The 13429-nt window shown below is 41.9% G+C and overlaps 1 protein-coding gene across 7 annotated transcripts in view; it reads right to left on the reverse strand.

The window, feature by feature from the left end:
- LOC133411465 (adhesion G protein-coupled receptor L2-like) overlaps positions 1-13429 on the reverse strand; it is a 118905-nt gene that overhangs the window by 60026 nt on the left and 45450 nt on the right. For all 7 annotated transcript variants that reach the window (XM_061693889.1, XM_061693887.1, XM_061693888.1 and 4 more), the window contains exon 3: positions 5782-5995. In XM_061693889.1, coding sequence (XP_061549873.1) covers positions 5782-5995 — 214 coding nt within the window. The remainder of the gene's footprint in view (positions 1-5781; positions 5996-13429) is intronic.

The following is a 13429-nucleotide window of genomic DNA, read 5'->3' on the forward strand; positions in this document are numbered from 1 at the left end:
CACCATCTGGCTGGCTGCTATATGCTAACGAGTGTTTCAGTGTCATGATAGTGGGAGATGATGACCAGTAGCTATACGGATGCCTGCAATTTTTAGCGCTATTCATTGCTTGATTTTAACCAAAGTTACTACTTCTTGTTTTGTTCCAATTATCACTTGCTTGATAGGACACGCAGCTTGTATCAAGCAGCATTTTGGAAGACAAAAGACAAAAGGATAAGCAATATAGAAAATGGATGATCGGTAATGTTAAAATGGTAATTAAGTCATTGGGAATGTGTTATGACAATGATTGATGTCAATGGGAAACTTGGAGGCACCACTGCAGAACAGCTGTCACGTGAGCATATGTGCAGAGATAGCAGGGTGAGCACTCGTGAAAAAACAGCAGATAAAGACATGTCAGGTATTACGGTGGCATTTCCTCTAACGTCTGCGTCTATGGAGAGGGAAGACATTCGTTAAAGTGTCACACGGCAGGTGGCTGTGACACGTAACAGACAGACAAGCGAACGGAGACGCTCCCCATGCTCGTGTGCAATAAACACATCAATGGGAAAAGAGATCAGCAACAACGCGCTGGGCCAATTGTAAAAGTTTGCCTTTTTTTTTTTTTTTTTTGCAAATTTTTCTGGGTGCAAGTAAAGTTCAAGTTAAGAGGGAGTTAGAAAGAAAGAGGGAGTGGGGAGGAGGTGGGGACGTTTGCACTTCAAACGAGTTCATTTGAGGCAGAGGGATGGCGAGGGGATAATGCGGGCAAGTGTAACTGAGGCGCACACACACAAAAAAAAAAAAATAAATAAATAAAAAAAATAAAAAAGCGAGGCCAAGTTGAATATTTTACAACGTCAGCAGCCGCCACGCAAGCCAGACATAGATTTAAACATTGGAGGGGATGTTTAAAAGAGCCGTTAGTCATTCAACAGGCCTCACAAAAGGGATTGTTTTGCACAACAATTACCACAAAGGGCCAACTGTGGGCTTTTTATATGCTAGATGCATATAAAAGCCATGTATAAACAGGTACATGGAGATGCATTTACTGTATCACAATGAGATTACTTTTCAAACATGCTACTTTTGCATTAAGGGGACATAAAAAGTTAGGGAAATTCAGCTGAAACTTAATGTTTCGGTACTTTTTGCACTACATGGTGGTCTCCTCCAAGAAGCTGAATGACTAAATTCACAGTGTTTTTTGTCCCCCCCAAGGACGTCCACATCTATGCCTTTCTGTGACTCTTCCAGTCTTTGTCATGCAATCTGCCAATGACACTTTAAGCTCAGAGGCCATTTCCCTCTGAGAACATCCTGATTGACACCTTGCAATAGCGAGGTTCTGTTTGATCGATTGTTGGGTGTCGTCTTGGTTTCATGATGCCAAAATGTGACCAGCATGATGAAGAGGACTAAATATCAATTCTAATTGAACCATGGAATTTATTGGTCCATTACAACTGTTGGGAATTTTGCCATTCAGCTCCTTATTACTGAGAAGTTGTGCAAAAAAAGACTCAAAACATTGAACAGTTGGACATGCGCAATCAAAAGTTTGGAGATGGTCAAATTAAGTTCAGCTGTGAAAGTAACTGTGCGTTTTAGGTTCATCCTGAAATTTTACATGAAATTCGAACTTTCCTTAAGTAGTTCATTATGGAAAATTCACTTTCTAATTGTTTGTATACAAATAGTTGGGTCTAAGGAGTGCCTGCCCACCCATCATGCGTGAAATTATACAATAACATAAATTTTAGCCTATTTCTAAAACTGTGTCTGTTAAGCGAGCCATTCTGAACTTCTGTTAAATTTGCAGTCTGGACACAGAGCTGGTGAACATATCTCCTGAAGTCTCCAATTATACCACACAAAGTTGCTACATGTTGCTCATAGTTGTAAAAAAAAATGTAACAGTAACTAGATCGGTCGAAACAATGTCTTTTGGCTTCATGCTATTCAAGTTAACACTCGCTAGGTCCAATTTATTTGTCTGCCGGTGATATTTAGTGAATCATATTGCTCACGTCACATACTGAGCAGCCAGGATGTTGCACTTGAGTCTACAGCAACTTCGATTCTTCCTCGGCACAACTTAAAAGGCTCACTAACTCACTCAATGAGAATCGATAAGATAATTGATAAAAGAGTCGATAAGGAATCGCATTGATAAGCAGTATCGATTATGTGATTGGAATCCCTAAATTCTTATCAATTCCTATCGCTAGATATGAATACCCCATCATTATCAAGCTGCTTGAATACACACTAAAACTCCTTATAACTAACGCCCGTCGCTTTATTACTTGTAATATTTGTGGCAGTGCTACACGGCTCACTTGGTTACATAAAGAATATTAATTGCTCTTTTCAAGGCATAAATATATTTTCAGTCTTTATTAAACTAGGGTTCTTCCTACTTGGCCGTTGTTGCATATGATTGCAGCTCTATTGCACTGAGCTCGTTCTCGTGGCAGAGAAAGGGGTGGGGGGGGGGGGGGGGGTGGGGGGGGGACAACAACACCTTTTCAGTCTCCGCTGTGCTTTTGCACCTCTGACCAGGCAGGGGAGGATTTATTCAGCTGTTTTATGAGTGGGTCAGTGAAGAGGTGGCAAATACCAGACAGCATTAAAAAATGCACACATGCCCTATTTGGGTTTGTACATCATTTTTTGAAAAAATGTTGACAAAAGTAGAGGGGTGCAGCTCTGAATTAATGATTCAAAATCAAATGTGGAAGAATTCTAGTCTTTTCTTTTCACTGTGCACAAAAAAATAAGGTCTATCAAAACATGCTTGGATGAGTTTGCTGTTAAAGAACTTGCACAAAACCCTGATTTTATCTGTACGATCTGCTCGGAACAGTCAGGCCTGGCAATCATAAATGTGATACCTGGTCGATATTTCAGATCCAAATCCTTATATGTGTGGTCAATCGAATCCACCGATTTCATGGTTGTTTGCCTAGCTTCTTCCATTTGCTGATGTTATGTGGTGTGGTGTGTTGGTCATCTTGGTCACACGATACATCACACATGGTAAGAGCAGTAATAACATGTTGTTTGTTGTTGCTGTTGTTTTTTAATGTGTGTGGGGTCCCTCCTATTTTAAAAACCGTATGTGTGTACCCCGCTTTAAAGAGGCTACCAAAAGGAAAGGAATCACGATCCTAAGTGTTGAACAGGTTTAATATTTACGCTAGTCAACCCCTTCTGTTTTCCGCCCACATCAGGGAGGGGAAAAACAGTCTTAACATACCCAGCACAGGATAATCGCTTATGATAATCATGCAGAGACCTGTGATAATCGGGCTTTTGCTGTCTGCCTGTGCTGCCATTGTCCAACATAAATTGTTACAATATTGGGATCATACAAAAAAAAAATCCTTATCTTATCTATGAAGAACAAGTAAAGTGAAGCTAAGCTTTCTGGGCTGTTGTCATTACATCAGCTGTAATTACAGTCACTCCCTCTGATCCCAATGATCTCAATCTTCGAAATAAATCTGAATGATTGCTTCTCGACGGCATCGTTCGCAACACGCTCCAGAGGGAGGCTTCAAAAGGGATGTTGTTTTGAAGCGCAGCTGAGAGTTTAACTCGTTGACAGATGAGGTGAGGCCGACCCAAGGTGTGGGGTGCGTAGACGCCGTCAGAATCAGGGACTCTGGATGTAAATTTAGAAGGAAAGGGTGAGACAGCGGGCCTCGGATCTATTCCCGAGCTATGGTGCGGCGTCATAAATAAAGGTGGGAGATAGCGGAAAGCGAGCTGAAGAGGACTGCGCTCGGTGCATACAGGCTGAACTTTGCCAGTTACTATTTATGAATAGTTCAGCCGCTGGCCTTTAAAAATACACACAGCTCTGGGGTTGGGGGTGGTGAGTGCAGTGAAGTGTTGCCGCCACTGTTGTCGTTTGACAGCGAGGAAACATACATCCTGTGAGAGGGTAAACGGGATGAAAGGCGCCATGATGAGGATTGCCTGCTACCTGAGGCACAGCCACTTCAATGCGGTACAAGTGTTTGAACAAAGCAAGCCCGGCGCCCCAGATGGGGAATTAGGAGGCTTTTGGGTGACTCACAGTCTGTGGGAGTTGCACTAATTTTAATAACTCAAACGGCGGTGGCAGCATGCTGCAAATAAATGTCAATTCCTGCCTGTCTAGAATTAATCCCATCGGTTTTGGTGGGGGAAGAACTTGAATGCAATCTTCATAAACCACAAATGAATAGTTGTAGCGCAATGTGTACCACTGGTTATGAAAGCCTGGAATTACACTAGGCCTACAGGTCCAAGTCCCCATTTCAGATTGAATGCCCATTTCTTTCTGTGTCTTTCCAAGTACATTTCAAGTGATGCATGTCTTATATGGCTGTGTTTTTATTGGGTTTTATTGTATACAGCCAAGTCCCAATTTAGAGTTGCACGCCTTCGATGTAGTACGACGTTGTGCTGCAACATGCCGTGCAGCACTGAGTCCTACCGATAGAAATGAAGAGGGATTAACAGCAAGAAGAAGAGGATACCCATTTATTGTAATACAGTACCGTGTTTTGCCATTATAATATTCGTTGTTCCCACAGAACATAGACAATATAGGCCAGTGAGTATTGTAGTATACTCTGCATGTGTTGCTGCGCCATGAGTGTTAAAGCAGTACTTGTTTGAAGATCTAAAACTACACATCAATGCTAATTTCCATTATGCCGTTTTGTTTGTTAGCATTAAGCAACCAGACTTTGACAAAATTACATGGTTTGGTTGAACATTTTGATATTTCAATATACAATTTTTAAACCTCTTTTGTTTTATGCGTCAGTTGTACAGCGAACTTCAACTGGGAGTTACTTTAAGCAAGCACGCTGTGCCTCTTATTTGGAGAAGTGTGCGAGTGAGATAGAGAGAGCTCAGAAATATTTTAAAAAGTGTGTCTTAATAAGTTTGTGTTTAAAGCGTGTGAGAGAGGTAAAACTATTTTTAAAAACATTTATATTGTCTCTATCGGCAATTTTTTCCTATTGTAGCTGGGTATGGAACTTATTTTTCACGATAAACATGGGTTCAACTGTAATAGAAATATGTAACGATACATAGCGTTTAGTAGGCCTGGCTTGTGTACTTTACTCCACTGGCCGCTGCCTGCAATTACTTTGCTAATTTAACGTAATAATATATTTCGATGACGTAAAGCTCGCATTGATGAGGTGTAGCCAATCAACCTTTTTTACGCTGCACTTGCATTGGTAGATATCCGATACATATATTTTTATCCACATTTGAGAGAGGAGTGAATCCGACCTGTTTTTTTTATGCTGCTATGACACATATCCCAATTTTGCCACCGAAGAGATTTTCCCATATCCTATCAATCCTTTCATCCAGGAGAACACTTCAATCAACCACAATCCTTCTTGTTCATCCCAGAGATGTCTGATGGGGTTTTTCCACACCCAACCAATACAAGCGAGTCTTTAAGAACCTTTTTATGCACTGGGAACCGAAAAGGACTTTTTGTGTCCTGTGTTAAACCTTAAAATGCTGGATCTTGTTACGGCTCTCATGCGGCTATTTTTGCAGGATCTCTGTATGAAAGAGTTTTGGTGTCATATATCCTTAAAAAAACATAAAATACAGACAAAAATCCCATGTATCCTGTCACAATCCAACAAGTTGATGGAAGAAAAAAGTGTGTCGTGTTATGTTGATAAAACATCTGCTGTATTGAGTGAGGGGGAAAACAAAATTGTGTTCCATGTCAAACTCAACCCGTCTTCTCTCACGCACCTTTGTGATATTATCTTGTAGGCATCAGGGAGGTAGCAGTTGACATTCTCCATCTGGAATGGGTCGGCATCGCAGATCTTGTCGTCGGTCCGCCCATAGTTGGCCGTCTCGATCATGATGACATCACTGCCGGGGCAGCGTAGGTCGATGGCGTAGCCCTCGCATGAGAGCTCCCGCCGGACAAGGCCGAAGGGCAGGGCGGCGCGGCTGAACCCTGAGAGGAAACATAAAGCAAAATTATTTACAACCTCTGCTCCCGCACAAACCTCAAACCATGTGGTTAAAAGAAAGACATAAAATAAATAGGCAGCAGGCGTCCAATGTTTACCGCGACAGTTGGGTCAGGCAATGCAATTTATTTGTTGGCTAGATCAAAATCTAAGTCACTGGAGCCTAATGGTAACCTCATAAAATGTTGAGTAAATAAACATGGCGTCCCTTAAGACATCGATTGCTAACCTTGGACTTCAAGCGTGAGGGTTTGTTTGTTTTTGTTTGCTTTGTAAAACAAGACACGGAGAAAAGAAACAAATCCAGGAAGAACAGAACGTAAAATCATCTTTTTTTTTTTTTTTTTTTTTTTTTTTACAGGGTCGTCAAATGAGAGTGAAGTCCACACAGGACGAAAAATCCATACATGCTAAAGCGAGGAAATGAGTGTGGCCAAATAAGTGCGCTAAGCGGTGGAGAAAATGAGCTTTTTCATTGCAAAAATGACCCTCCTTCCAGGACATTAGAGTGAAATAGGCTATTACGGAGTATTCTCTTGTCTGAATAATAAAATGCCATTTCACAAAGAGAGAAAGAGTGGGATACAGAGAGAGGGAAAAAAGACGTGAGAAAATAAAGGGAATAGGAAATCTATTATCTGGGGTTGAAATGATCCAAAGTTTTTTTTAAAATACAGCTGTCTGCAACTCTGAGAAAAAGAGAAAGAAAAACAATTAGGTAGTCTAAGTAGAATATGTAAATGTGTTCCATTTCTGGAGTGCAAGCAGAGAGCTGCGTGAACTGTCAATAATCGTCGCTGTTTGCTGCAATCGTGGGCACCCGGGAGGCAGCCGGCGTCGGTATTTTCTCTCTCTCCTAATTAGCCCTTCCTTCAGTCTGCTACCTTTTGCGCAGCCCCATTGGGTAACGCAAGTTTTGTCACGCAGTAACACTTACCACCCCGGGCACGTTCTGCCCCTTTACTATAATTACTCTCATGCTTTTGACAGCCACAACCCGACGCAATTAGCATTGCTTGAAACGCTCAAAGTTTTCAAGTGACTCCGGCATGACGCTATTTCGTCTGTCACCGTGACAAACACAGACATCTACTCAGCCAACACGGTGGAAAATATACCGTTGAAGTTGTACAGATAACAGAGAGGACTGCAAACGCACGTCGTAGAAAGAGGCCAATATTTCTTGAAAATAACATGAAGGTGAGTAGATTCTACTTCGCTCAGCTGTTTATCACCTCATTGGGAAACATCTCGCTTCATTGAGTTAATTGCTGAGTCCATTTTCGGAATCTGTTGTGAACCAAAACAGCAGCACCTACAGAGTCACATAAACAGTTTCTTAACAGGTGTGGAGACAACAACTCCACAGTGTTCAAGAGGATCTTACTTTATGCGGAGATTGCGTCTTTAATGATAACGTTTCAGTAGACTGAAATGGTCACTCCAAAGTTTGTCTGCATCCACAGTTATCTTTTTGGGAGCTACGCAACAATGTGAAATAGTGTCCCGTAGGGCTGCACAATTAATTGAACTGTAATCGTGATCATAATTTTGGCTGCCACGATTAAATTAATCTGGTCGTCTGTGATATTTACCTTTAAAATTCGGCATATCTAATCAAGCACTTTCTCGACCAGTCGTCAGCCAACCACCAGGGGGCGAACACATGGTTAAGCACTAAGCTAGTTTGCTGGTAACTTTGCCAAGCGAACAAGCGAGCTCTCATGCGGCTATTTTTGCAAGATCTCTGTATGAAAGAGTTTTGGTGTCATTTATCCTTAAAAACATAAAATACAGACAAAACAAGCGAGCGCTCCCTGCTGAGTCATGGCGAGATAAGACAGTAATAAAACCTGTTTATTTCTTTACATTCTCTTATGTTTTGGTCAATGGTCATTTGTTTAAAATAACATGATGTGTGTCAAGGCGAGTGGATTCTGCATAGCTCTGCTGTTTATCACCTCATTAGGAGACGTCGGTAGAGCCAAACAGTTCGTGGGGAGCTGCGGGGTCACTCCATCTATCCCAATAACAACCGCAATTACACGTGGCGTCCGCAGAACCCAAGTGGGATGGCGGCTGATAAAACACAGAGTGGAGTCAGCGGCTTAACCGCCAAGACTAATGATCATCGCGCCTGCAATTCCTCACGGAGGGAGTGACGGGTTTATCACAGCATCCGAGGAAGGAATGCATTTCACAGGGTATTAAAATTCGAAAGGGGATCCGTCGCACGAGGGAACGTACGTCATCTGCCTTTGTGACCTCGCTTCTCGGGTCTGTCCACTAGTGATTCGAAACATCCATCAGAGTCTCCAAGGTAAGATAGCAAACGCTGTCGTCAACAGAGGCCCGGCTATTGATTATCTCAGTGCCTCGCCGGCCTCCTCCCTCCTCACCCATGTGGATCATTCTGGTCAGAGGCTAACACTGCATCAATTAGGGGGAGGGTATTCGCCGTCGAAAGGACAAATTGATTCTCCCTCATTTCGATTTCGTTATTGACTTTTTGGTTGACCCTATACTTGAACGAGTAGTGACAGATTTGGCATACTGCGTGTATAAGCGGGCGACTCAAGACTCAAGATTTTACTGGTCTCATTTTTTATTTCAAGGAGCAATTATGATCCAAAAGTGATAAAACTGTTGTTGTTGTTTTTTAAACATGCACCTGATACTAAATCATTGCCACGTAAGGTCTTATTAACCGTATTTCCCCAAATGGTGGCTCTACTCTTTGCAGTTCCCAAAAACTGTCTCAGCACATTAGTGTGCTGTGAGTGATCAGGTGTGTTACAGGAAATTATCCCATTTCATCTAATTGGTCTGAAAACTATTGAATTATTTATTTACTACAAATAATGTATATTTGTTAATTTATCTATGCTAGCAACGTATAGTGACAGGAAGAACAATTAAATGCCCCTCCCACTAGATAGTGGAAGGTATACTTTTCCGTTCAACTGGATAGGCACAGGCGGCACGGTGGCTGTCTTAAGGCGTCAGCCTCACAGTTCTGAGGAGCGGGGTTCAATACACGGTCCCGCCTGTGTGGAGTTGGCATGTTCTCCCCGTGCCTGCGTGGGTTTTCTCCGGGCACTCCGGTTTCCTCCCACATCCCAAAAACATGCATGAATTGGAGACTAAATTGCCCATAGGTGTGAATGTGAGTGCGAATGGTTGTTTGTTTCTATGTGCCCTCTGATTGGCTGGCAACGAGTTCAGGGTGTACCCCGCCTCCTGCCCGATGATAGCTGGGATAGGCTCCAGCACGCCTGTGACCCTTGTGAGGAGAAGCGGCTCAGAAAATGGATATATATATATATATATATATATATATATATATATATATATATATATATATATATGGTATTTTTTTTTATATTTTTGTTTGGTCTCGTGCCATGAGATTGATCTAAAATAAAATATGCGCCTTGGCTTGATAAAAGTTAGGAAACACTGCTCTAATTAATCGCTCGGGTGAATCTATTTGAACAAATAAATGCGCTCCATTTCCTCCGTCACTGTTCACGCATGGACATTCAAGAATTAACTGCTGAGCCTGTTGCTGACCAAAACAGCAATACCGAAGCAGTCTCTCAGAATCAGAATCATCTTTATTTTGCCAAGTATGTCCAAAAAACACACAAGGAATTTGTCTCCAGTAGTTGGAGCCACTCTAGTACAACAACAGACAGTCAATTGACAGAGAACACTTTTGAGACATAAAGACATTGAGAAAAACAGTCACTGAGCAATAAAGGGTTGCTAGTTATCTGGCAATGCCGGTATATATATATATATATATATATATATATATATATATATATATATATAATTTTTATTTTTTTGGGGGGGGGGGCGGGGGGAATTGTGCAAAAAGATGCAGAGTTCTCCAGCACTTAGAGCAGTTTGACTGACTAATATATATGTGGGTCCATGTTTACTGTACGTTCCGGGGGTTGGGTGCTTGGTTGGGTATCAAAATTATGGGGAAAAAACACAACTGAATTTATTAAAACTTTGTGGCAGGGATATGCTGATCAATAAATATTTTGGTGTAAATCTTGAGTAAAAATGTGCATACAGAAACAAATTTTGTCCTTTGGCATTCGTACATTGCTGAAAATGTGTCATTGATAGAGATTTTCCACCATGGCAGCAATTCCAGTTGTGGAAGTAATGGCTAATGCGAGCTCTCACAGGTTCCTGGTCGTCTACGTTCCGGTTCACAGAGACTTTAAAAAGGTGGGCAAGATGATACATGCAAAATTCCAGCATCCCAGTGATGTATGAACATCTTTTCATCTGGGGTTTTGTTTGACTGCTCAACTTTGGAGACAGTGGATAACAACAGGTGAGAGAAGGTTACCGCCCGGTAGCAAGATGACTGCGGGTTGAAATAAATCATAGCATCATCCCTTTGTTGTAGGTGGAGAAATTAAAGTGGTTGGTGAATCTTTATCTGTAGCCCAGATTAACATGAATTTACACAATTAGTAAGGGAATTGAATACTGCTTCATACAGAGCGTTTTGGCTAATCTCTATGGCAACCACTTTGCCTTGGCTATAATTGGCTGTGATCCCTATTCGCAGCCCTGTTGACATGAAGCCTTATCATGCATTCTGGTCAGTGAGTGACTGTGAGCAAAGTAGCTTTTCAGATTCCTCCCTCTGACCTGCCTGCTAAGCCTTCTATTGAGCTCGAAGCAGAGCCAAGCCAGGCCCGGGAACGCTCCTCAATATGTTGCATTCACGGATCACCCCCCCCCCCCCACACTTCTTCAGTTGGTATACTATAATACACTGCTGAAAATCTCTCCTCCTAATACATATTTTGTTTTCTATCAACACCCTTGAAATTGGAAGTGGCTCGGCGGCTCAGATGGGGGCATCTGAAACATCCCGGATGCACATTGGGGGATTTTAAACCTCTGTCGGTGAAATGAAAAGATAATGCATGTCGAAATATTGCATTTGGTCCATGCGTCCGCATCTCGAAGTTCATGTTGGGTGGAGTCACGGTTGACCTTTTAAGCCTAACCGCCTCGGGATGTACAACAACGGAAGAACAGTGGAATGTTTATTAAAAAAAAAAAAAAAAAAAGTGGGACAATTTTTGGAAGTTAGACAGAGCGGCGAGGACTGACAGAGATGGCGCGCCGAGACATTGCTTGACGGTTGTCATCCCCCATTAAGCTTCCTTTGATTGGCCTTTGTGGTCTTGGAAACGGCAAACAGCTGCATGCAAATGGACCCCCCCCCCCCACCCCACCCGCGTCTGGCCCCCATTGTTCCTTTGACGGAGACACTCTCTTTGCGGGCATAAAGGAGGGTGTAGCCTTTAGTCAAATAAAAGCGCCCCCGCCGCGGCCACAGCAGGGGTACTTGAAGATTGTTTGTCTTTTTATCTTGTTTGCTTCACAATAATACTGGGAGCCCAAGAGGAGATCTGAGAGTCAAGCTTGGCCTCCAACGGCCTGCGAATGCCTCCATAATCCCATATCCGGAGCGGTCAGGGAGTAGATATTTTTCTCTCTTTTAGAATGGAGATTTCCAACAGGAATTTTCAAAAAGTAGGACAAACATAAATTAATTCTTAATAGTAGGGGAACAAAGTAGCAGCAACTCAAATGTGCGGCGGTACCTCGAGGTGCGAACACAATCGGTCGAAATTTCAAGACAAGAAAAAAAATACAATCATGAATGTAAATGTAAAATGTTAACACATTTAAAATGAGACATCATCAAATTAAATCTTTTCTTTTTCAGAAAGTGCAACATACAGTTTGTCTTCTTTTTAGAGGATGTGGACACATGCAAAAATAACTATAACTAGTTTCACACTTCACAGTCCATGCATCATGCAATGCAGTAGCTGTATTAGCAGACAACCGCAGACATATTTGCGAGGAATCTACCGGCAGTGCCACGCATGAGGGGTTGCCACATGTGAATGACGCCCAGTGGAAGGGTGTGAGATGAGCGAGGAGATTTGGGATCCTCAAAAAAAAAAACAACACTTGCTTTTCGAATACCAACAACACAATATCTCCCATTTCATTTCAAGCATTGACATCCGGCCAAACACTCACAAAGTAGTGGTAGACATTTTGCAAGCGTTTCCCATGGCACTTAAGTCCGTCCGCTCTGGGCATGTCTTGTTGGGAACTGTTTCTAAAGACGGTGTCAGACAAGACCACAATAGCCGCCGCAGCGCCCGCCCTTTCCCAGACGACTGTTATCAGACACTCTAGATTGCGATAGGAGGATTCCAAAATAGAAACCAGCTATTATAAATCCATCCAGTCCATTTGGGTTTCGATGCGGCGCTGTCTTCTGTGGTGTTTACATCGTGACGTTACCTAAGTCAAATGCGGTGGACAAAAATGTGTCAATTTGCAGACCAAGCTCTTAACTCTTATTCCATGTATCATTTGTTCTTTCCATTTTTAACTGACAATTGAAAATCACCTGCGATTGGCTGGCAACAAGTTCAGGGTGTACCCCGCCTGGTGCCCGAAGATAGCTGGGATAGGCTCCAGCACTCCCGCGACCCTTGTGAGAATAAGCGGCTCAGAAAAAATGGATGGAATAGAAAATAAAAAAAAATAGTGACCGATTATTTTCTTAGCTTAGGTTTTTAGTGTAACACAAAAAATTAAAAAATGCCCACTATTTCATATTTCAATTTTAGGACGAGATCAAAACTACAAAATGCAAAAATTGGTCTTAGGACTGAGTTTGATTTAAATATATAATTAGCTGGGTTTCCCTGACCGAGAAGTTCGCATTCGTGGTGAGCGTTAGAGAACACAATCTGTCGGGACCACGACCATGAGCCATCAAATGAACCATCAACCATATTATATAAAGGACAAATGTGTTTGAAGCGATGTAATTGGCTTCATGCATTACGTTTGACACGGAAGATATTCTTTCACTGCTGCTCGTCTGTCCAATCAGTTTGTTTACAACTCATTTACTGTATGTCCACACAGAGCGTGACATGGACAAGTAGACTTAGGGCAAATCACTTTACCAACCCCATAATTTGGACTTTCAATCTTTCAATCATTCTGCAACAATACGCGAAGAAGTGTGGGTTATACAGTATGTCTTGTTTGGGGGGCAAGTATTCAATTTCATATTTTGGATCTGAGCCTAAAATTAAATTACAAAAAAGCTGCAATTTCTAATTTCTTTCTTTTTGTATTAGATTTTTTTTTTTTAAATAACACAACAATCAGCCAACTTGTCATTCTTTGATTTTCGATTGCCAACTGAAAATGGAAACAACAAATGATACACAGATTCCTCAGGTGGGCCCATTTGAAGGATCTACAGGAAACATGCTGGTGATATTTTCTTTTGTCTGTTTTTTTTTTCACATCAACTTGAAAGAATAGATTCTTTT

Source organism: Phycodurus eques, chromosome 13 (assembly GCF_024500275.1).
Source record: "Phycodurus eques isolate BA_2022a chromosome 13, UOR_Pequ_1.1, whole genome shotgun sequence".
Lineage (NCBI taxonomy): Eukaryota > Metazoa > Chordata > Actinopteri > Syngnathiformes > Syngnathidae > Phycodurus > Phycodurus eques.